This window comes from Pleurodeles waltl, chromosome 6 (assembly GCF_031143425.1).
Source record: "Pleurodeles waltl isolate 20211129_DDA chromosome 6, aPleWal1.hap1.20221129, whole genome shotgun sequence".
In the NCBI taxonomy this organism is placed as follows: domain Eukaryota; kingdom Metazoa; phylum Chordata; class Amphibia; order Caudata; family Salamandridae; genus Pleurodeles; species Pleurodeles waltl.
Window position 1 is genome coordinate 1,200,407,506 of NC_090445.1, and position 23,722 is coordinate 1,200,431,227.

At 42.7% G+C, this 23,722-nt stretch overlaps 1 protein-coding gene across 4 annotated transcripts in view; it reads left to right on the top strand.

Moving 5' to 3' along the window:
• Positions 1–23,722, top strand: part of CCAR1 (cell division cycle and apoptosis regulator 1) — a 1,667,827-nt gene that overhangs the window by 187,460 nt on the left and 1,456,645 nt on the right. For all 4 annotated transcript variants that reach the window (XM_069240502.1, XM_069240501.1, XM_069240500.1 and 1 more), the window contains one exon: positions 2,931–3,100. In XM_069240502.1, the coding sequence (XP_069096603.1) occupies positions 2,931–3,100 (170 nt within the window). The remainder of the gene's footprint in view (positions 1–2,930; positions 3,101–23,722) is intronic.

Below are 23,722 nucleotides of genomic sequence, written 5' to 3' on the forward strand. Positions count from 1 at the left end.
TTATGTGATTTGCCAATCTCACAGGATGTTGAACTGACACTGAAACTTGAACCTAGTTCCCCAGTTGCAAAGTCTACAGCTCTGGCCATAACACCACATCCTGTCCCCGAAGAGTAACAGATAATGAAGAGATGAACTGGATAAAAAAACTTGAAGATAGCAAATAATTTAAAAGTGCTTTGTCGCTATTTGGGAACTCAGAAAATACATCCTCATTTTAGTTTCTTACAGCACTAACCATAATTTATGTAGGAATAAGACCCTCTCATTTTTATAATGCTTTAGGTATTACTGTTTTTATTACATCAAGATGAAGTCAGGCATGCCACACTTTTTTAATGAAAATAGAATGTTAGCAGTCTCGCTGCTCATTAGAATACTGTGAGGAAGCAGAGGTCAAGGGCACAGACTAAGATAATTGTAGGCAAGGAGGAGGGTGCAGAAGCAACAAGTTTACCACGCTGGGTAGGCAGGAGGGACAGTGGCAGCACAAGCCACGGAGGGCAGGGGGAAAAAGGGGAAGGGGTAACAAACCAACAGTGTAGGACAGGCAAGAGATGCTGTGGCAATATAACAGACTATTTAGGGCAGAAGTAAGAGGCAGTGGCAGTACAACCATACATGTTAACAGATCTGATTCAGGCAGGAGACTCCTGATGTTTTTAAGCCCAAAATGGCTTTATTTTATCTGCCTCCTGCCTAAAACCTTCTTTTTTTTTTTCGATGTAAGTCAGTGGGGGGAAATCAATTCCCCCGCTTTTTTTTTTTTTTTTCCCTCCAAATCTTACTCTTAGCAATTTCAAAGTGTTGGCAAATATGTTTTTTTGGATCATGGAGGGCATGAGGAATGAGATAGGGACAAGGAGTCAGATAACAGAGGGCAGGAAGGAGATGAGCAGGGGCACCAAACTGACTTTGCAATGCAAGTGTCAGGGTTTGCAGCAGCACAATACACCACACAGTGCAAGCGGGACGTCAGTGCAGCCCAGCGGACTATGGCAAGAAATAGGAAGGGGGCAGGGCCATGCACATAGACAGCAAAGAGCAGAAAGGAAAGAGGCAAGGGTAGCAAGCTGACCTTACTGGACAGATAGGAGAGAAAGTTGCAGCATAACGGCCCATGAAGGGCAGAAGGTAGGGGGCAATGGCAGCACATCGGATCATGTAGGACAGTAGGAAGGGGCTAGTGCATGGACTCAGACAACAGAGGGTAGGGAGGAGAGGGATGTGTCAGGAAGCTAACTGTTCAGGCCAGGCAAGAAGGGCAATTTCAGAACAACAGCTAGCCAGGGCTGTAATGAGGGACCAGGGGCCTGGACTTTGACAATGGATGGCAAGGAGGAATGTCAGGAGCAGCAGACTTGGGTGGGGGCAGCACAATGCCCGGCCAGGCCCTGAATCCAAACCCCAGCACCCCACCCCCCGGCCCACCCACTGTGCATTGTGATGGGCATCTTACTTAACGTTAAAAAAATCACTGAACAAACCAAAGGTTACAGGGGCGTTATAGTTATATATAACTCGTGCCCTAAGGTAACTATAACGGGCACCTTCGCCTTCCATTGCTAATTACTGCAGATATTACATCACTCATGGTATCTTCTACTACATCATTGATAATATCACTTTAACATTTGCAATAAATATATTGATGAGAAAACTGTGCATGGGAAGGGTGCAAGTTATACTTAGGGCACGAGTTTTAGTTACTTGAAATAACTCTTACAGTTAAATTTCTATGGTTTTGTGTGTGTGAAATCTGAACTTAACTCTGATATCCCTGTAACCTTTGGATTTTTTAGTGAATTTCTCAGTTTCTTTAAAAAAAAAATGTATTTCCTAACTACAACGTCGCTGTAACCTTTGTTTATTTTATAAGTGAAATTCTAAGGTTTTTTGTTTTTTAACACTAAGTAATAGTAAATTGTAAAGGTCCGCAATGTAATGTAACATGCTGTAAAGGTCAGCACATTGTATTGTATTATTTGTGTGATATTACCATTTGTTTCAACTTCTGATATTCCTAAGTCCTTGTGTTTTTTGAGTTGTGCTGAATTCTAATTGCTATGCTTTATCTTCAAATATAAATCTATTGGCCAGATGTACGAAATCCAATTTGCAGAATATGATTGTTTGTTACTGCAAAACAGCCTTTTCATATGTACCAAACTTAATTGTGATTCAGTAACACATTACCAAATCGCAGTTTAGGTTTGCGACTAAATACCAGATCTGTACGTGGCTTGGAACTATTCAGGATGTCCCTTCCAAATACCAAATCAGATTGATATGTGTCAACTAAATGACCAAATTTTAGTAAAAAAACATTAATCTTTTACCACCTTCTCAAATATTCTGTTTTCCCTTAAGGAAAAAAAATGCTTTATTTAAAAGTAATCACAGACGGAATCTTTTGACCGCATCAGGCCACCAGCTCTGTGATGGCTACAAGTCCTAGTGGGTTGCAATTTGCAAACTTACTCAACATTCAAGTGTTAGGTCGAATTGCAACCCACTAGGAATCAATAGTTTTCTAACCCGCCTATCAGCATCCAAAGCACTTTGCAAATTACAACACTGATTGCAAAACTACTGTCGCAAATTGTGACCAGTATTTTGCAACAAGTGCTTAGTTCAGATGGCTCTAGATTTTTTAACATAATAGCTGTAATTTGATAATGAGTGTGATTAGTGTGTGAAACTATGTCCAACATTTAGTCAGTTCTTACTGCTGGCCCTTTCCGCCATTGCAGAGGAGGCGTCCCGGAGTTTATAGAGATTCTAGTGGTGGAGCTTAAAACATTGGTTCTAGACCTGCGTGAACGGCTGATGAAGAGAACACATTTTACCAGTAAAATGTTATGTGTCCATTCTCCTGACATTGGATTTAAGAATACAACTGAAACAGTACTTGTATTATTTGTTCACAGTTCCTCCTGGGGTTCAACAGCCATCTTTGCTTGGAACTTCACCAACAATGTATACTCAGCAAAGCGCTTTGGCAACAGTAGGCTTGTCGACACCTTCGCCTGCAAGCTATCAACTAACTCAGACTGCTGCATTGCAACAACAAGCGGTAGCTGCAGCTGCATTACAACAGGTAAACCCGAATGTGAGATATGGAGTCAAGTTTTCAAGTCATAACTTAAAAAAAAAAAAAACAGCACAATCCAAACAGACCTTTCAAATTTGGTTTTCTCTGTCCTAAACAAATCTAATGAGTAATGTTACTGGTTTTCAGTTTGAAGCCCCTCCCCCTTGTTAATTTGGAATTTGCTCATCATATTAACTTACTGTAACCTTAAAGGATGCATTAAATGGTACCGTCAGCAACTACAGTAGGTGGTCAAATGTTTTGTATGTTTTTGTTTTTCAAAAACAAACTCTCAAAGAAGGAGTTTGCTTTTGAAAAACAAAAAACGAATGGCCCCTGCAGCTTGGGAGTTTTATTCTAGGGTATGGTGTCATTATTGTTGTTTTTCCTGTCCCTTGATGCCATTTTTTGCCTGGATGGGCAAGGAAAAAACTACTTTACACTATACACCCTAAATAGACAGCGTAAAGTCCTTCTTACAATGGCCCCTACTCCTTTGGACCATCTGAGAAAGTCTTCCATGGACAGAGCCAACAGGGGCTTCATCAACAGAATATTTACACTCCACTCTAAGTGAGGCGGGTAAACTGACGATTTGGCAGACAGAATACTCCATCATGTTTGCAACAGAGTACACTGTCTGGCAAGCTCTTAATCGTTGTCTAAACTTCTCTCTCTGTCATTTAGACAATAGTGATAATGCTGAAACATTTTGAAACAGAGCTTATGTCTGTTTTTGCATTACCAGCAAAATAGAGTTAAGGACTAGCTATGCTCGCTCAGATTGTGATCTCAGATTTACCACTAGCATTTTTGTTGTCAGTAAAAGGGGATGCAGATATGACATAGCTGATTCCATATCCACCATGCAGTCTGGAGAGTTATCTGGGCATGTGTGGACTCCCAGTCAATCGCTTTAACAAGCTACCCATTCTAGCGGTCTTTAACTTGTGAAAGATATTCGACGATGCAGTCCAGGTGGGTGACCATTTTGGATTATATCCAAGTCACAATCATGGTTGTGCCAAAAAAAAATAACAACCTCCTGAGCTGTGTCCTTCATATCCCCTACTCTCATTAACATTTAGACCAAAATTCTTGCCAAGCTCCTGCCCGGCAAAATGATAAAGGAAGTCAGTACAGTCTTTCACCCCAGCCAAAATGACATTATGCTGGGGCGTGCTTCCAGGCATAATGTTAAGCACTTTGCATGTGGCTCTGTCACATGCACATGAGTTGACAGCCCCCTTAGGTTTAGTACTAGTAGTCTTAGAGAAGACCTCTGACATCCTAAACTTGAAGTTGTTTTTCTGAGTCCTTTGAGTGATGAGGCTTTGGTCTCTGGCCTATGTAAAGATTCTTTCTGAGCGACCAATGACTCGTGTGAGGGGCAGAGAGGCCATGTCAGCAATGTTCCTTATTGAGTGGGACACCTTATTAAGAGTGACATCCACCAGAGATGTCCACACCTTTACTTTAATTATTTGCCCTGGCCATAGAGCCATTGGTGGCATTGATCTGGCTTGATGCCGTGGTCCAAGGTTTTGAATGGAATGAATTCATTGATTTGTCTGCATGCAGAAGATATGCTCTTCTGTGTAATGCCAAAGATGAACAGTACAGACTAATGTGAGGGACGAGAGTCCTTCAAAACGAATTTTAAGATATAGAGCCTTCTGATTGTCCCAGGGAGATGTTTTCCCTTGGACCAATGTGCTGCGATTGGCTGCCAGCAACATGTTAAAAATGTTGTTGGCAGACATTACAAGATTTGGGGACTTAGTTCCCTGTTCTGAAGTCTCAAAATAAAAATAGTATAAAGGGGCAAGGTAGGGATACCCTACCTCCCTCTGCCTTGTTGTGAGGGAACCAGAGGGACCTCCCTTGGGGCCCAAAAAAAAGGTTTTTTCTGTGGGATCACAAAAAATCAAAATAGCACCTGCCATTTTTTAATACATTTTTTTTAGGAGGGGGCTTCAGTAGGGCCACTCTCACCTAGCCCATTTTGGTGCCCTGGGGACCCTATATCCCAGATCAAAAGCATCCTCTAGGACCCCATCTCCCGGGATCGACATGAGCAAAAAAGGGGAGGAGGACACACTGCCCCCCCCCCCCCCCCCTGCCCCATTGGGCCTCAATAGCCCCCAGGTACACCATTCCTTAGGGCCAAAAACCACAAAAAGGGGAAGTGGAGACATCCCCCCCCACCATATTCAGCCATCTCACCCCCCACATCCCCCCCAAGGCTCAATAGGCAACGGGAACCTAATTCCCCAGGGCCAAAAACAACAAAAATGGAAAGGGGAGCCATGTACCCCGCCTCCGTGAGCCTTAATTGCCCCTAGGCAACACATCCCTCAGGGCCGGTCCTATACTCTGTCCCAGGGAGTGCAGCCCCCAGGACAAAGTAGTTTCCCTGTCTGCACTGATGTAGGTAGTGAAATGTGTTTTCTCCCGCCTGGTGGATGGGATCAAACATGCCTTCACTGCTTGCAGGAGGGCAGGGAGGGAAAGCAATTCTGCTTCCACCTGGCGGGCGAATTAACCTTGCTCCCGATGGGTGTGAGCAGACTTGTTTCCTTGCCTGCACTCTTGCGGGCTGGGCAACCCATTGCACCTGTCAGAAGAAGGATGCATAGAGAGCTGCTTCTTCCTGGCGTGAGCAGTGCCGGCTCCCGCACTATGCAGGGAGCCGGCTGTGGTAATGGGGACCCTTGTGCTCTCCCTGCAGCCCCTAGCTTGAGGTTTGTAGGTGCCCTGGGGGGGCAATGGAGTACTTACCTGTGACTCCAAGGGAAGGCTACCCCAGGGCCCAAGAAGGGTCAGTAGTGGGGGGCTGCATGCCCCTGTTCCCTTAGAATTCGACTCCCATGGTTGAGGTTGCTGGGGCCTAATAAGGCTTCAGGAAGTAGGCTGCATGGCCCCCCTCTCCAAATAACAGAATTTGGCCCCAAGGGATGGGTCCCCCGACCTAATAAGGCTGGGGAAAGAGGGTGGGACTATGCTGCCCCTCCCTTAATTATGATATATGGCCCTAAGGGGATGGCATCCTCGGGCCAAAATAGGCTTGGGAAAGGGTGCAGTGTGGCCCCCCTCCCCTTAATTATGGTAATTGGTCCAAGGGTATGTGGTCCCCAGGGCGTTTTCAGATGTTGGTAGGGGGAAACCATGTGCTCCCTTCAAATTAAAATATGGCCCCGGGGAATGAAATCCCAGGGGTGCATTTGGTCTTGGGAGGGGGGTGTCTTGTCATTTGTGGGGATTGGTGAACCAAAACCCTAGAAATTGGCTTGACGTATGGTAATTAAATATTACTTTACATTTTTTTTTAAACTGAAACTAGAAATTCACTGGAAAAAAAACAAAGATTAAAGTGGCGTAGATAGGTGCGATAAAGAGATCTGATTTTTGTAAAAGAAAAAAACTTAAAAATTCACTGACAAAACCCAAGGCTAAAGTGATTTTATAGTTAGGTGAATAAGTCAGTGCCAATTGTCACTTGCGCCCATGCAGTCCACTGCTTATGACCTCCTATATTACATCACTGATGACATGTTCTATGACAATTTGTGAAATCACATATGACTGATGACATCATGCTATGGCCACTTTAACCTCAGTTTTTTTTCATTGGAAAACAAAGATATACATGTACATATGTTTGTATATATATTAACCTACTGGTAGTCACCAGTAGGTAATTATAGTTAGGACCTAGTTTCCAAAGGATTAGAAATTCAGCTGTTATGGTTAGTTATTTGAAGTAACTCTAACTCGTGCCCCAAGGTAACTATAACGCGCACCCTCACCATGCATAGTTTTCTCATCAATAACTATATTGTAAATGTTGCAGTGATCATATGAATGATGCCATAGAAGATGTCATCAGTGATGTAATATGTGGGGTAATTAGCTGTGCGTGACGAGGGTGCAAATTATAGTTACCTTTAGGCAAGAGTTATAGTTACTTGAAATAACACTAACTATAACAGCTGAATGTGGAAGGTTTTGTGTGTGTAAATTCAGACCCTAACTATAACGTTGGTTTTCACCCAACTATGTCACTTTAACTTTGTTTTTTTCAGGGTGTGTTTTTTAACGTAAAGCATTATTTTATTACCATACCTTACTATACAAACCCTGTGGCAATACCCTGTTCCCAGGCGCCCATCTCCCCTGTTGCTACCCAACCCCCATGATCAAGCAACGTGCCAAGGACCCTCTATTTTTTTTATGCTGCGCCATGGTAATTCTGCAAGTTTTCAGGGGCAAGAGGACCGCGCCGAGTGCATGGCAGTACTGTGGTACTGAGGCACTGAAACCTTTTTTGTTTGTTTTTAATTTGATCTTCGGAGGAGGTCCTCATGGGACCCCTAAAGGGCCTGGGAAATCGGATACCCATCCCCTGCCCCATTATATCTTATCTTTTATTATTTCCAACAGCACAGGGACCGAATCCCATAGTCCTAAAATGGCAGCCGCAATATTTTCTTCAGATTTTGGCCAGCCAATCAGATTGGCAGTACTACAGTAAAGGTGCTGACTTGCAATATTTACATACATTTTGAACCTTCATTTCTCTAAAACTACTGAACAGATTTACATTAAATCACAAAAAGCACTTATGTGGATCAAGATCTTGCTTTCTAGCAATTTTCTTTTTATTTTAAACTGTTTATTTAGTTTACCACGAAAAGCAATTGGAAACCCTTTACCCCCTTTGGACAGGTTTGTTATCCAGCAGTCTACTTTGTACCAAATATTGTGTAATTCCACTCAGCCGTTTTGGCTGTAGTTCTTTTTCAAAAATCTTAATTTTGCCTGGATAATTTGTTTTTGTTAGTGATCTCTCCTTTTTCTCAGCCCTCTGCTTGACACATCGCCCTGAAACTTTCCAGTAAGGAGCTGCGTTGGCCTAACCTTTTTTTGTTGAAAATCTCATAAAGGTTCATCAAACGGCACCAAAGTTAATAGCAAACCAAAAAACACATTTCCTATGGAATCACAATCCTAACTGTGAGCACACCGTGGTGGCCGCCTCTGTGTATATATAATGTCATGTCATATATTGTATCATATCATACATCATATCTCATGTCATGCCATCTGATATCATCTCTCATATCATCTCATACCATATCATATTTTAAATGTTCAGGGGTCCTCACATACAATCAGTGTAATATTTGATCTGAATGAAGATGTCCAAGATGTCGAACCAGGATTACTAGTAACTGAACTTTTCATGTAACAGCACCTGAGCATCTGAAAAGAATACAACTATCTGATGCCAGTGAGGCAGACATTTCTTTGCATTAAGGAACTTGGCATTCCATTTCACATATTACTGTATTTTCAGAATAATAGCATCCTGATACCAGCAAACACTAAAGTCTGTTTGTTAAGGTAAAAACAACAAGGTGATGGAAAGAATGATTACATTTATCTCAGCCACTGGCAGTTGTACAGGTTGCATCACAATCCATTGTTTTTGCCCACCATGCCACCTAAGTTTAGACCCAGCCATATGCAAATCAGTTTTGACCCTGCTCCTCATTGGAACAGTCCAGCCTGAACTCCCAGGCCAGGTCCTACTTGAACAAGAACACAAGCAGTCTAGGACCGCTTTCGACCTAGTTACGGCTCTTCAGCCTTTTGCTCAATGACTTAAAAGACTGGGCAGATAAAGGTCAGATCATTCCCAGAAATCAGTGCAGCTTCTGTACAACATCAAATCGGATGGCACTGGCCCTAATGCGCAATACAACTGTCCAAAGTCGATCTGTGCTCTTCTCCGGTTTCACCATATTCAAAGCCACCTTTGACAGCAGCCCCACAAGCTCCCTGTGGTGTTAACTGCGGGGCTGGGGTCTCCCAGCTGACTTACCGAGACCAGTCGAGCAGCTGTACTCAAACACCTGGGTGTGGGTTAAGCTAAGGGACGGAGCAGGCATCTCAAGGAAAAATCGTACAAACTCAAGGCTGAAGCAAGGTTACGTACTTCCCCCCTTTGCTTTTCAATCTGATTAACGCTGATTTGTCGGAGCCCCTAGACAAAGTAATCTGCCACCCTCCCAAACTGGGAGGTCAACACGTCACACCTGCTCTACGCTGACGACCTTGCACTGCTAAGCCAAGCTAAAATGGGCCTTCAGCATCAAGTTTCCACTCTGTACTCCTATTCTGCCAGGAACAATCTTCAAATAAACCATGACGGTCTCCTTTGGAAACGAAAATAGCATATTGTGGCAGATAGCAGCATCATGGAGAATGGATTCAGCACAGCACCGGGTAAAATATCTGGGCATTTATCTGCACAGTCAAGGCATGTATACATCTCATCTGCTTTCCCTGTAAAACGAAAGCACCGACCTCATGATCGCCCTCATGACCCTTGCCTAGAAACGTCAGGGTCTGAGCTCAGACCCCTTACTTGAGGTGATGAAAACAAATGTTACCCCCGCACTCTCCTAAGGGAACGAAATCTCTGGCTATGGAGGGCATTCTGCTAGATAAATCCATCACACAATTTTATAAAGCTACTTCTCGTCTGCCAAAGAATGCGCTACCGGCACAAACAAGGCTCGGGTTAACATAAGAAAGTAATCTTGGTCCAGAAGCAGCTAATTCTTCATTTTTTGTCATAGGCTCAGACTTGCTCCTCAAGACGCTATGAATGATTTACTCTGGTGGTATTTGGAGAGCTCGGGATCATCGTACAAGCGCTACCTACAAGGCACACTAAATGAACTTTAGCTCACAGATAATTGGGGACAAACCTACCACAGTTGGCATTCAGAAAACTCAACGCAGGCACGGTAAAAAAAAGCTGTCAAGGCTAGAAGGCATGGCAGCATTGAGCAAGGGCTTGCATGCTTGGCAGTAGTCAACTCCTATACCCTATACCCCCTGGAATCAGCAGAAATACATCACCTGCATCTATCTGCTTTGGCTAAAAGCCAGGTTAGTGGCACTTGGACTGGGGCAGTGGAACATGCAGGGGCACCTCATGGCATGCCAGAACACTGCAACTCATGGCTAGTGTGTCATCTCTGCAGCTTGAGAAAGGAAATTATCATTCACATACTTTGCAGCTGTCTTTCCTTGCTTCAGCTTAAAAAAGTTCTACTTTGCAAGAGGCTTTGTTCGATCGGCAGTCCAAACCTGCCATCAGGCTGTAATCACCAGTCTGAACCCATAGGATACCACAATAAATGTTAAAACTGTTAAAATCCTCCATATGGCCGCAGCAAAACTGAGCTGCAGTACTTAGCCCTCAAAAAGGGTTTACCTCATTACACAGCTGCTGTTCAGCATCTGAGTCATCCCTAGGATAATCCATTGCTCCCCTTGCACTTTCTTCAAGCTCTCGCCCCACAGATGAACGCAATACTAAACATCCTTGTGCAGTCGCTACTTAACATCTCCAGCAAACCTGGGACAGTTCTGCGCTGCCTTGCACCTGCACTTTCCATATCTGCCCTGGTCTCTAGAATGAAAGTTTTGTGAAACCATCAGAGTCAACATTTGACGCAACCTTGGGACAATCACTTGTTGCTTTTGCATTCTGTAACTTACATATCTGCTGTGGCCTCTAAAATTGAAAATTATGTGGAAGACGTAGGCCTATTATAAAAGCCTTGATACAGTTTAAAATGCTGCTTCTGCATTTTGCGCTTTTTCCCCCACTCTTTTTTTTAAATCCTTTGCCTACAGATGTTAAGAAACTCTTTCTGTAAAAAATAAAATAAAAAAAAAACATAAAGACTACGCTAATAAGTGTAGCACTGTTCTTTGGTACATTGTTCTGTGCACATTCTCCTACTCTGCTGTTAAGTATACGATTAATAGATGTTTGCTTCTACTGGTTTGCTGCTAAGTATTTGACTATAAATGATCGACTGCTTTGCACTTCTGTCTATTTTAAGGTCTGAACTAACTCCCATGGGAGCTCGGCGGTTCATTTTAATGCATTTATAACAGATTTGTTTTGTTTTAAATTGCGGTCTTGAACCTTTGCCAATGAGATGCATGCTTGTTAAGGTTTTAGTTAACTGGACACTAAATTGTTCACTTACTTAATTACTAGTGTCTGGTATAGACCCATTACACCAATGGAATATTTCCGTTTTTGCTTCTATCCTTTTATTATAGAACATTATACCCAGAGTGTACGGTATTTTCAGATTGCATTGTTGCTCTTGTGCTGCAGGATGCACTAGATGTAAAAACGAGCCCTCTCTCTCTTTAAAGGACCAACATCAGGCCTATAGCTTTGATTAAAATCTTTTAACAGCCCCTTTTGCAACAAACTATAATGCTACATTAGTTACTCCAGTACATACAATGTACCAGTAAGTAATGCATTAATTCAAATACTAGAATAGCCTGGCTAAAAGTCCAAAAACAATGTACTTAGCTTTAAGATATGTGGTTGCCATTTCTTGACAGATAGTGATTACTTGTGGACAAGATTACAGATGAATCTGTGTCATTCGGGACACCATTTACACTTGTACACTTAGCCTGGATTTTAAAAAAATGGTTGCAGTACTCCAGTACAAACGGCATGTTGTTGACAGATTAGAAAATAATTTAAGGGGGTCCTGCAAAAACAAGAATCATGTGACACATTCCCAACCATCTCTCAAGTTTCAGATAATTTACTTGTGTTAAGATTACATAGTGGTACTGTATCTCAAGTTATGCAGATGTTTCAGGACTTTACTTTTACATAGTAGTCCTGCATCAGATTTCATAAATATTACAGACTCGCGGCTCAGAGGCTGATAAATCACTCTTACCTCACTAGTTCAAGTATATGGTAGGCCAAGGCCTTTGGACTGCAAAAGTATGCTAGAGGATGCACCGCTGGTTTCACACAAACATCACAGATCACCAACTGGTCTTAAGTAAACCATTGTCACATCTATTGGGTAAAGTTACTAAAACAAACACTATTTGGGTTATTTGTGACACTACAAGTAGAGAATCTGAAACCATTTTCAGCAATACTGAGACTCCAGAGTGTGGCACATGTCACTCGTTACCACCAACACTCACTCTCAGTGATAGTCCTCTTGCCATACCAGATAACGCAGGGTGTAACAGTAATGAGGAGAAAATCCTACACCACCATATTATTTCTCAGTGTTTACTACTTTAAATTTTATTGGAATTCGGAAGATGTTCCGTCTCTTCATTTTCCAAATTAACAATCAAAACTGCAGGGCATATCCTACAATTTTCCTTCATCAGAACAAAGTTAAAGCCATGACGTCTGTCATGGATAATATAAAATGCCTACATCCGGACACAAATTTGGTTTTAGGCTTGTTCAAAGCTTACTTACCACTATTGCAGTTATATCTACAACTGATTTAAAATAGAGCCTTTTAAATGTTGAGTCCGTAGACCAATCTGCTGCATCCAGAATGTTTTCTAATCTTGCACCAAGGAAAAAGCCTTGACTCAGCTGACCCATCTTGTGATGATTGGTGAAGATATTGCATTGAATGGTTTCCTGATCAGCAATTATCTCTTTCACAATGTCCGACATTCATCTGTCATGCTCTCATAAGCCTTAATTCACCTAACCGCACACAGCTTAGGAGTGTCATGAGCCAGCTAAGACATAGTCTTGGAATTAGGGTAAATACTCTATCTGTAGTGTCCAATGCTATGACATCCAGAACCGTTCTGCAAAGGATAAGTAGGAGTAGCCTAGTCGAATTACCAAAAAATTATAAGTATTTATTTTTCTGCAATACCTTGGTAACATCCTAGAGAGTCGAGTTTCTGGGTTTCGGGGGAAGGGAAAAACTGGAAGACTTATTCTCCTCATTAGTTTCCTGGCCAGTCAGTGTTTCCCGACCAGAGATACATTGATGGGAATATGGCCTGCAAGAAAAACAGAATGAAGTGTGTTTACTGACAAGTACGCCATCCCTGCAGAGGCCAGGGATGACATAAAATTTGGAATGTGCACAATTTCGCACCACAGGAGATTCACGTCCCTCTGCAAGCACCAACCCATCCATCTCGTCCTTGCAGACCTGTATTGTTTGACGCTTCTGTCTGCCCAAGATTCAATGATGAGGCATTCAACTTGCTTCAATAGTCCTGATATTTACCAGCTTTCCATGTAATCCATAATATGAAGAGTGTCCTCTTCCATCAATTAGTGAGGATTCCTGAAAACAGGAGAAGACAAAATGTATAATCCCAGGAAAAATCCATCAGAACCGGATATCAGAATTGCACACTCCACGTCTGGGTCACTTCCGCCTGTTGTTTACTCACTTGTCAGCATCGAGAATGGCGGTAACTTGAAGCCGGAATCCTTGCACCAGTCCTGCGCAATCCTTCTGTTGCTTTTGCCACAGTTTTCAACTGAAGTATGTTTGTTTTAGCGGGTCTAACCTTGTGGCTACGACATCCACCGAGAAGAGGCTCCATCTGTTCAATTTCTTGTGAAATATTCTGACATTGTTTCCAGAGGCTTGCGCCCTGGTAGGGTCAAGAGTGCCAGTACACGCACAGTGCTCGATATCTGTGGCTGGTATTCAGCTGTCGCCAAAACCCTTTTGTCCAAGCAGAAGTCCAAGAGGTTCTTGGCGATGTACACCAAAGCCTTGGATTTTGTACCCTGTAGGTGTCAATGTATCATACTGCTGAGATGTTTCCATCTTCAGCAGGATGCAGCACTGAATTTGATCTCTGGTTCAGCACTGAGTCACGAAGAAGTTTGCTTGAAGTTCCAGGCAGTTGATGTCTATTTGCAATTCTTGTGTTGATCGCTTTCCTCCAGTAGATACATCCACCCATCTAGCGACCCAGGCACTTCTATTGGCATCAGTTTCTATAATTAGGTCTGAGTTAAACCCAAAAATTGTTCTCCTGTTCCATGCTTCCATATGGGAGAGCCACCACTGAATTTCGTTTTTGGGGTCTTGTGACAGAGGAATCATCTCTGAGTAGGTTAGTCCATTTCTGAGATGATGGGATTTCAGTCTTGGGGTGCTTTGTAATTGAGAGGTCCAGGAAAGGTGGCCTCTCTGGACAATGAAAGGAGCTGCACAGTGCAAGCGATATGGCGCAAATACATTCTTGATCTGGACACAGTCTTGAATAGATTGTGTCTGATTTTTGCTATTTTCTTCAGGAGACTAAGAGTATTTTTATGTAGTCCATGTCAAACCCCAAGAACATGATGGTCAGTGTAGCGCTTTTGACTTGTTTATAATGAATCCCAGGCTTTGTAGACGGCTTGTTGTCCGTTGTAGATTCCCTGTCAGATGCTTTGGTCCATAATCAGGATATTGCCCAGGTGGACCATCACACATGTGCCCCTGGACCTGAGGTATTCCTTTGCCAGGTTGAGTACCTTTGTGAAGCACTAAGGTGCCGACGATATACCTCGTCTCCTTAAGTGAGTTGTAGAAACCTGTAATGTGGGGGGAATGAGGTGATGGGGTTGGTGAGATAGGCATCCTTTAGAACTAGTTGGAATATCCGGTCCTGTTTCTCAGAATGCCCCTTAAGAGGTGAATACTCTTCATCTTGAAATGACGGTATATCAGCCATTCATTGAACTCCAAGAGATTTGTGACAGGGTGATGACTCTAATCCTTCTTCTTGACCGAAAAGAGGTTGCTCATGAAGCCCTTGGGGTGCAGGGACATCTCCTTGCCTATGAGACTGTAGTCCTGATGTGAGAAGGTGAGTGGGCATGGGTGGTATTGTTGATGTGGGGACCCATAGAATGAGGTATGGAGTGCTTGAATGCATTGGAGAGCCCACATGTCTGATGTAAGGATGTGTAAGTTGTATATAAACCCTGCCAGTCAGCCCGCTGCTCTTAGTAGGAAAGAAAGAGGTGAATCTTCAGAAACGTTCTCTCTGACATCTGTGTCTCGATGTTCCTCTGGAATGGAGGAAGCCTGTAATACTAGATTTGTCTTGAACTCCGCCTTCAACTTGGGAGAAGAAACGGCTGGCTTAGGGTTGTCTACAATGACTGGCCTTGAAGAAAACTTTAGGGGTAAAAACCATTTTGATTGCGGCCTGGGGCTTGTCAAGGGAAATGAATGTAACAACACATTTATAGAACTCCTTGATAAAGGTGTCCCCGAGTAGTCTACCCTGTGTCACTGGTTGTGCTTCTGAAGGGGCAAGGTCCTCCAACTTAGGGTTTACCTTAATAAGTAGTAATCTGTGTCTATCTATAGAAAGACCACCATTGGCATACCCCAGAAAAATGATTGCCTTTTGTGCTCAACTTGCTAAGATGTTGGGGAAAATTAGTAACCCAGAATCTTTGGCGTCCTTGGCCGTATCTAATGTCTTGGTTAGGGTATTCGCTGCATCGAAAAGCTTGCCCTGGCACGATTGCCAGGATGGCTCACTACCATTTTTAGGGTCTTGCACATATTTGGTTAAAAGGTGACTATTCTAGCATTAGTCACTGGAGGAAGTGCAACTCTACCCTCCAGGATTGGGTGTGGAGATTCCATCCTGAGGCGGTTATGAATATTTTCATCTAGAGTCTTTCAGAGGCAGCCTGAAAGACATTTGGCTACCTTGTCTGTAGGTATCTATTCCGAATACAGGGATGTAATATGTCCTTGGGGGACGAACATATCAGATTGTGCTGTTTTCTCTTTTGAACTATTGTTTGGCTCTTTGTCACGTGCCAGAGAAAACTGAGAGTGACACCAAAGCCTAGATGATCCTATGCCCCCTGCTGTTTCTCCTGGAAATCATCCCCATTTGTGGCGTGTGGTGATTGCGGGTCTTTAACTAAAGGAGTTCGTCCAGAGATGTGGCCTTCAGATACCTAAGTGGGAGAAGAGGGGCTCCTGAGGGGATTAAGCTTTGAGATGAGAAAGCTCTTTTGAGCCAGACAAAGGCATCACATTCGAGGCTTAGCTCAGGTTTACAGTTTTGTCTAGTCTTGGATGGTATGCCAGCAAATGGCCTTTCAGGTTGTGGGACCAGATGTGGTCCTTTTGGGACTTCATTCCCCAGGAGGGATTCGTGACAACTATGGGCCAGTTGCATTCGTTTCTTATTAATTGGTGCCATGATTGCGAATACTGTTCTGTATAAGGAGGCGTTTCAGCCTCTGTAAAATTGTCATCCCAAGGCATGAAAGTGACTGATTCCTCCTCAACAAAAGAGGCCCCTGATTGTTGCATATCTGTGGTATTTTAGGTGCTGGGAGGCCAGTAAATGTGGTGAGACCAATGGCTCAATTAAGGGGTCAAACTCTCCAAGGGACGCCCTGTACAAACTGGGGGATATATTGTAGAGTAAATATCACCTGGGTCGGTGCCCCTGGATTTTTATTATTTAATATTATCGACTCTGCAGCCAGTTGCATTGCTCCTGTAATCAGGAATGCAGAAGTGGTTGCTGCATGCCACTCGCATGGAGGAGAGCGTGTGTCTCCAAGTTGGAGAGAATTATGCAACTCCCCCCCAAGCCATTCCACCCCTTTGTTGGTCAGAGGACCACACCACCTGTGGCGGCGGTGTTAAAGTAAATAACGGGTCCGCATGAAGATCATGGAGAGCACTCCTGCGGAATCTAATGCTTAAAGTGAAAAAAAGTTAAGACAAATAGAGCTAGAAATGTGCCAGTAAAGCCTGTGCGTACAGCAAAGGCATCAATATGTCACAGACCTAACTGTTTGCTCCTGGAGCATCAAAGAAAGAGAGGACACACAGGAGGCTGTAGACACTGATGAAGAATTGGGTCTACCGGGGATTGGATCATATGGTGTTCTTCCTTTCCCTGACGTTTATAGGAAAGTTTGTTTGCCTGTTGTTTCTATGACTGACAGAGAAATAAAGAACTGAAAAAATAATAATGAAAGAAATCTTCACTTCCAGCCCCAATGTAGAATTAATGTAAGGCATGAATGTAAGTAGTCACGTGGTCCCTGGCAGCAGGTTGTTCATGCTTCATTTTGTAATCACTGCATTGATTGCAGCAGCTATGATTGAAACTGTCCATAAGCCTTATTTGTGAAATATATTCTAGAAGGAATGTGATCCATTGTTGAAGCTACTTCATGGGGAAAATAAAGTAATAAATACCCAATTTAAAATAGGTAGATGTTTGAATGATGTTGGTCATCTTGCTGTAATAGTTAGATGGGCGTCTGGAGTAACATGTACATTTTAAATGAGTGGAACCATAGAGGCACAACCTAGCTAAAGATGCCTACTTCCTGTGTACAAAGGAATTTTGGTCCATGTCAGCTTGATATGGATCCTATTTCCCTATGCTTTCAGCCTGTAAGCCGAAGGTCTGCTAGATTTATTGTTCTTTTTGTTTCATCGAAAACTACCTTTAATTTGCACAGTTAACTTTCCAGTTTCCCCTAACCATTCAAAGTTGCTATGGAGTTTAGATTGATTCTTAAGGCTTCATTGGCCTTTTGCAGTACTCCCCGCTGTAATTGCTTATCTGTGTGTTTTGCTTTCACTAATCACGAGTTGACAAAAATCTCTGGAATGCACTTCTTAGTTTGAAGAAGACATTTATTATTTCTTCACCAGAGGTTCCTGAGAAAGGAGATTAGTAGGTTGGAGGCACACGTTTAAAAATAGTCACAGCAATAAAAGGAAAATATATCGAAGTGATTCTCAACTGCAATGTACACAACAAAGATATGTGATTATATTATAGCATAACTGCAAAGCAAAGAATAAAGTCAAAATTCATCACCGTAGGGCCTGGCAATGCTCTTCATCTTTCTCATGCCAGCAAGTTGATGACCCCTGTTCAACTGCGAGAAAGAGTTTTCCACCCTCACAGGACAAATGTCTGTGTCAGGCATTTGACGTCCAATCGTGACTGACGTCTTGGAAAATTCCCCTCGCTGCTGCCCAGGGACACCTTTTATAGGTTAAATAATCATGGGAAAAAGCCTTCTGAAAGGCCCTTCCCTCAGATGTGAATTATTTAAAAATGCTGGCTTGTTTAGGTAAACCTTGACAGGAATGTGTCGAAAGCTGGCCATTGTTTCGAGACACGCCTTTCATGGTCAGACTGTTTTCTGCACTAAAGAAAAACAAAAAATATGCGCTTCCTTATCATGCTATCGTGTTCGGTAAGAGAAGATACGAAAAACACAAGCTTAGTTTACCATGTGGAAAAACGCAGCTTATCTGCAATGTCTCAACTGCAATGTCTAACGCCACGATAAAGTCAATAGGCAGCTAAACTGAATACAAAATGTAATGTCTAACGCCACGATAAAGCCAATAGGCAGCTAAACTGAATACAAAATGTAATCTGCAACTGGTGAACATTGAACAACTAATATGCACAGTGGTGAAACACAAAGTCAGTGGTCAAACATACTTATTTTCACTACACTGTGTCAGAGATTGACACCTGTGAAACGTCTTGTATGATTTTGACTTAAAAGTAGGGAGTATTGTCTTGGTATGTAAAGGGTTAGGTATCTATTGTCAATTACATAATCTGCTGGGAAGTATTTTATAGGCACATGTAAGGATTGTGTAAAAATCTGTTGGTTGGAATTGCCTTCAAATATCTCCTAATGCTAGGCGGTGCAAAATCTTCAATAAAGACCAGGGTGACTGGGCCCAGGGCAAAAGGTGCTTATGCTCCCTGTCCAGTTTTAAATACAGAAGTGCATTTAAATCTCATTTGATAAGTCACACTCTTTGTAAATTCTGCTGTTCTCCAGAAATGCTTTCAATATTCGTGCACATAGTTGGGATGACTTGCCTCTTAGGTTCAACTAGGCCTACCTTGTTCATTCATTTAAAGATTGTTTAGGGAACTGGCTTATACAACTTGCAATACCTTTCTTTAATAATATTCTCTTATGAAGAGAAAGGAAGGTGATGTGGACCTACTATCTTATCCCATCTTGGTTCGTTCCCTTTTAAGAACCTACCACTCTTTGTTTTGGAAGAGTAAGGATGACAATCAGGATACTTGACCCTCCCCCCCCATGACCAGTCCTGTACTGACTGGGTAACTCTCATCCCTCTTCAGATCCTTCTATTCTGGTTTTAATGGGACATTTGTCCAATATGCTTTGGACCAATTTTCAACAGAGAAAACTGATGGGCAGGTCAGTGCCCAGACCCTTAACTAAAACACCAGAAGTAAATCCCATACCTTTTGGTCATGGTTTCCCTAATTCTACATATCCCTTAGTTACTTTCCTGAGATCTAACCCATCAGGGACATAAGCTTGCAAGGTTTGGTCTCCTGACATGGTTAAGTTCCATCAGAAATCCACCTGGAAATTGACAGTAGCCTTATAAACTATGTTAAGTGTAAACGTTTTTACAGCTTGGACTGGGGCAGTGCACAAATCCATACGGGGTGAGATAAGAACCACCTGAGTAATGGGTTATGTGGTTTCTGCAGCACAGCGAATGATGTACATTTATGGAATGGGCTGGTGGACTAACACTATGAAAATGGCAGCTTACCCCAGCAGGTCCGTTGCCTCGGTTCCATCACCCAGGATTTTCTGTCCTCAAGCATGCACTGCCTTAAGCAATGCAGCCATTCCTCTTTTTCATGCCATAACATAAAAAGTACTGTTGTGGGACATCTTGGCTTTACGTCCGTGTTCTTTCCCTTTCTGTAGGTTTGTTTTCTGACATAAATGTGAATCGGCCTTTGTTTCTTCCAGCACTTTAAGCTTGGCTGGTGAGATAACACAGTGAATGAGATTAGTCCCTCTTAAATTGTACCATGTTGTAGAGTAAGTGTCTCAAATGTCCTTGCTCCCTCAAAATTGGCCCTGTATCTCTCCATTTCTTCCTGCATGAAATTTCCTTTCTGGTATTGCTGCCTTTCGAGCTAAAATAAAAATGACTCACAGCACATTCATTTTTATTATGTTTTGCATGCACGCTTGTGTGTTGGTCTTGCGAAATCTTTTGTGGTTAAAAACAAATCTTAAAAGGAGCCTAAAACCCACCCCTTACTTCCCTGAACTTGCCATTGGCTTAGTCCAATGTCGCTCTTATTTACATGCTTCTGATTGGCCTGCAAGTCGTCTACTTCCTCTACTTTCACTTCCTACTCTCTCTTTTGCTGTGCATGTTGTCGGACCAAGTACTCCTTGGGGGCACTGCTTACTGGATTTTGCCCAGTGTCCTTCCACTGACCACATGCTTCACATGGTACTTTTTTTTACTTTTATGAATGCCTTCTCTAGGAATGCACATACCTTCAGTCTGTCTGCTCTTGTATTACTTTTCCTTGCTTGCCCTCCCCTCATGCTGTACACCACACCCCCTCTGGCTCTTCCATCTGCCAAACTAGTTTTATTTTGCAGTTTCATATAGCGCGAACTGGACCCAACGGTATCGCAGCGCTTGACATAAACCCCAGTTACATTACAGATGGGCACACTCATTTACATTAACTCATTTAACCAGAATCCCAGGATGTTAAGCCTCCGACCGAGACTCAAAGCTGTCTCCGGCTTGAAAGTCAGCCGCTCTAGCCTTTATGCTACATACTATCTATCCCCTGTGGGGTCCACTGGTTGGACTTCAATTACTGAGGCCCCTCTAATTCCTCTTGGTTCTCTAGTGCCACAGGGTCACACGAATGGCAAGAGCGCTATGCTAATAGGTGTTTGCTACCATACACAGCACAGTAGTGCAGATCCTGTAGCTTCGACAAACGGTTGTTATACATACTCACATTTTTACCTTAGATTGAAACAATATTGAAATAGTGTCTATTGTGAACTTTAAGAATTAGCTAGTATATTGGCCTGTGTTAGGCATTGTGATTTTTATTCACTTACTATTAACGCCACCCCGCCCCTTTTCTGCTCTTCTGTCTGCCAAACTGGTTTTGTTTTGCAGTTTTATATAGCACAAACTGAACCCCACGGTATTGGAGGGCTTTACATAAACACCAGTTACATTGCAGATGGGTAAATTCATTACATTCAGTCATTTAACCACAATCTCAGGATGTTGACCCTCCACCGAGATTTAAACTGGTCTCCAGCTTCAAAGTCAGGCACTCTAGCCGTTACGCCAGATCCTCTCCGCTGTGTGTTCCACTGTGTTGCAGACCCGACCTTTGCTATGACGTAGTTAAAGCTGGCCACATAGTTTAATCTGGCCGCGTCATGCACTTTTATTTTAGTTTGTTTCTTTTTTTTTTTTTTTTACTTTAAGCCATTTTGCACAAAGGTCCATGGCTCTCCACCGTGCAAAAAAGAAATTGACAAAGACAATAGATTTGCAAAGGCGAAACCTGTTGACTTTGCCAATGCTTGTTCCTTTTCCCTCCCAAAGGTCTTTGCAGGCCTTCAGCATGAGAGCAGTATACTTTGTCCCATTTACCCTATCACCCTCTTACCGAAGCCACACCCAAGACTACAAACATTGTCTCACATATGAATGTCCGTCAGATTGTCCATGCTCTGAGGTCATTCAGTTTTGCTTATTATAAGAACGTCCTTGTGTTATCCCTTTGAGCGCACCTGCTGCTGCTGGCACAAGGGTATATAGTGCTTATCCAGACTTTGTTACCTACATCTGAGTTTTCCTCCAGACCACAGATGATGCTTGGTCTAATCCTTGATTATTTTTCCTTTTCTTTGTATTCTTGTATAAGCTAATCTGTGAGAGTAGGATGATTGTGCTCAACTTTCATGTGATGGTTGTGCCATCTCATCAGATTGGGGGATCTTTTATATGTTTCCTATGAATCATGTAGGACTGTGTATCTGGTCAACATGAACATCAGAGTGTAGGGCCTCAGTATATGTATACCATTAGGAGGTGTTGCGAAGGTTCCTAGTTAGCTCAGTGCCCCATCTGAACCCCTAAACACACCAGGGTGCCAGATGGGTTTTGCAACCTTAAACATGGCTACCCTGATTCCCAAGGAAATCATGCTAACAGATCTACCCTTTTGTTGTCGTTCAACATACATAAGCTGAGACACAAGAAAGAGCCTTTTGGCTTGTAGACATGTGCCCCTGTCACCCAGTGACTTTTACCCTACTTAGTTTGCTCTGTTTTAGCACAATTTTTGAATGATATCTTTCCAAGATGGCTGCATTGTTTTTAGTTAGGCCAGTGTTTTAGTTCGCGTTATCAATGCCACTGTGCTAAGGCATCACTCTCAGCGCCAAAGATAAACAAAGTAAGTATTCATATTAGGTACTTTACCTCTTTACGCTTTCGAGGGCATTGTTTATGTAATTGCTGCCCCAAGCATGTCTTGTTGTCTATTGTTTGGGAACAGACCTAAGTCAGGAGTCCGATCAGATATGTATAAATACACCTTACAGAGACAGATAGTTAGAAGGATTCCAACCAGATGCCATCAACGCTATTGATGCTACATATCGCCTTGATGCTGACCCAGTCTTTATGTCCCCACAGAGTCTGATCTAGAGACCTCATTCCAAGGTAACAAGGGTTGGGGTGCTCTTCATATGGACACGGCATTGGCAAATTAGGTTTATCACACCTGGCTCTCTTTAGGTTCGAAGATAGCTCATCATATTGGGGTATTAGGACATATTTCATATCACATATCATTTAATGCTGTTGCGAGATGGTGGGGGTCTTTGTATTGATGACTCTCTTACGATTCTGTTTCTTGCACTGTTCATTGTTCTAATCATTGCAACCCATGCAACTTATCGTAGATTGCAGTCTTGTTTATAAAATGTATTGAAAACTTTACTGCATCTCCTTCATTGCCTTTGTGTTTGACTGAGACATGTTGTTCATGTGAAAAAGGGGTAATCTCCATTTAACCACAACCTCCCTGAGATGTCACACGCTTGAGTCCATGTGTAAAGGCACCCACAAATCACCATTTACTGGTTCGGTTTCTGGTGAGGTGCTGCTTGTGAGCCGGAAGGGTTGGGACGACAGTTGCAACTTGTTGTAGAACTGGCCTAGTCGCCTACCAACATAAGTACTGTCATCCTTAAACCAACAGTCTTGCCTAGAGCAAGAGTCAAACTACGAAACTTATTCTTGCATAAAAACATGCACAGCAATTATTAGACAAGCAAGACAAAGCATGGTAACCAGCATTGCAGAAATGGTAAAATAAATACAGTTTAACCAAAGTAATGTTATTGTGTTGGTACACTCCTAGCTGTTACTACCTACTCTACCAAGAGCATTGGGGGAGTAACCTCTGGCAGATTAATTGGTATAATCCAACTCCCAAAACCTGGGTAAGCTGTACTAGGCAGTTGGTCTTGTGTTGAGCAGGCTATCGTCCTGTCTACATGTGTGGTAAAGGTCAGGATCAGGTGTCAGCCAGGCTGCATCTTGGGCACTGTGTGCTGTGTTCCAAGATAATCCCATCGGAAGTGCTCCTCTGCAGAATATGACGCAGAGGCAGTGTTTATAATACACGCACCATTTGTGTCACATTTTGTCCGAGATGCAGGCTTGATTTTATATGTCTGCAAGTGCGGAGCTGTTACCACAAACAATCAGAATACTTAGGTCATCGGGTTCTGTGTGCTGAGCCTTGGACAGAGTGTACAGACTGGATGGCATCAAGGCTTACAAGAAACAAGCTGCATGTGCAGAGATTTTTCATTACATTATTGCATGAAAG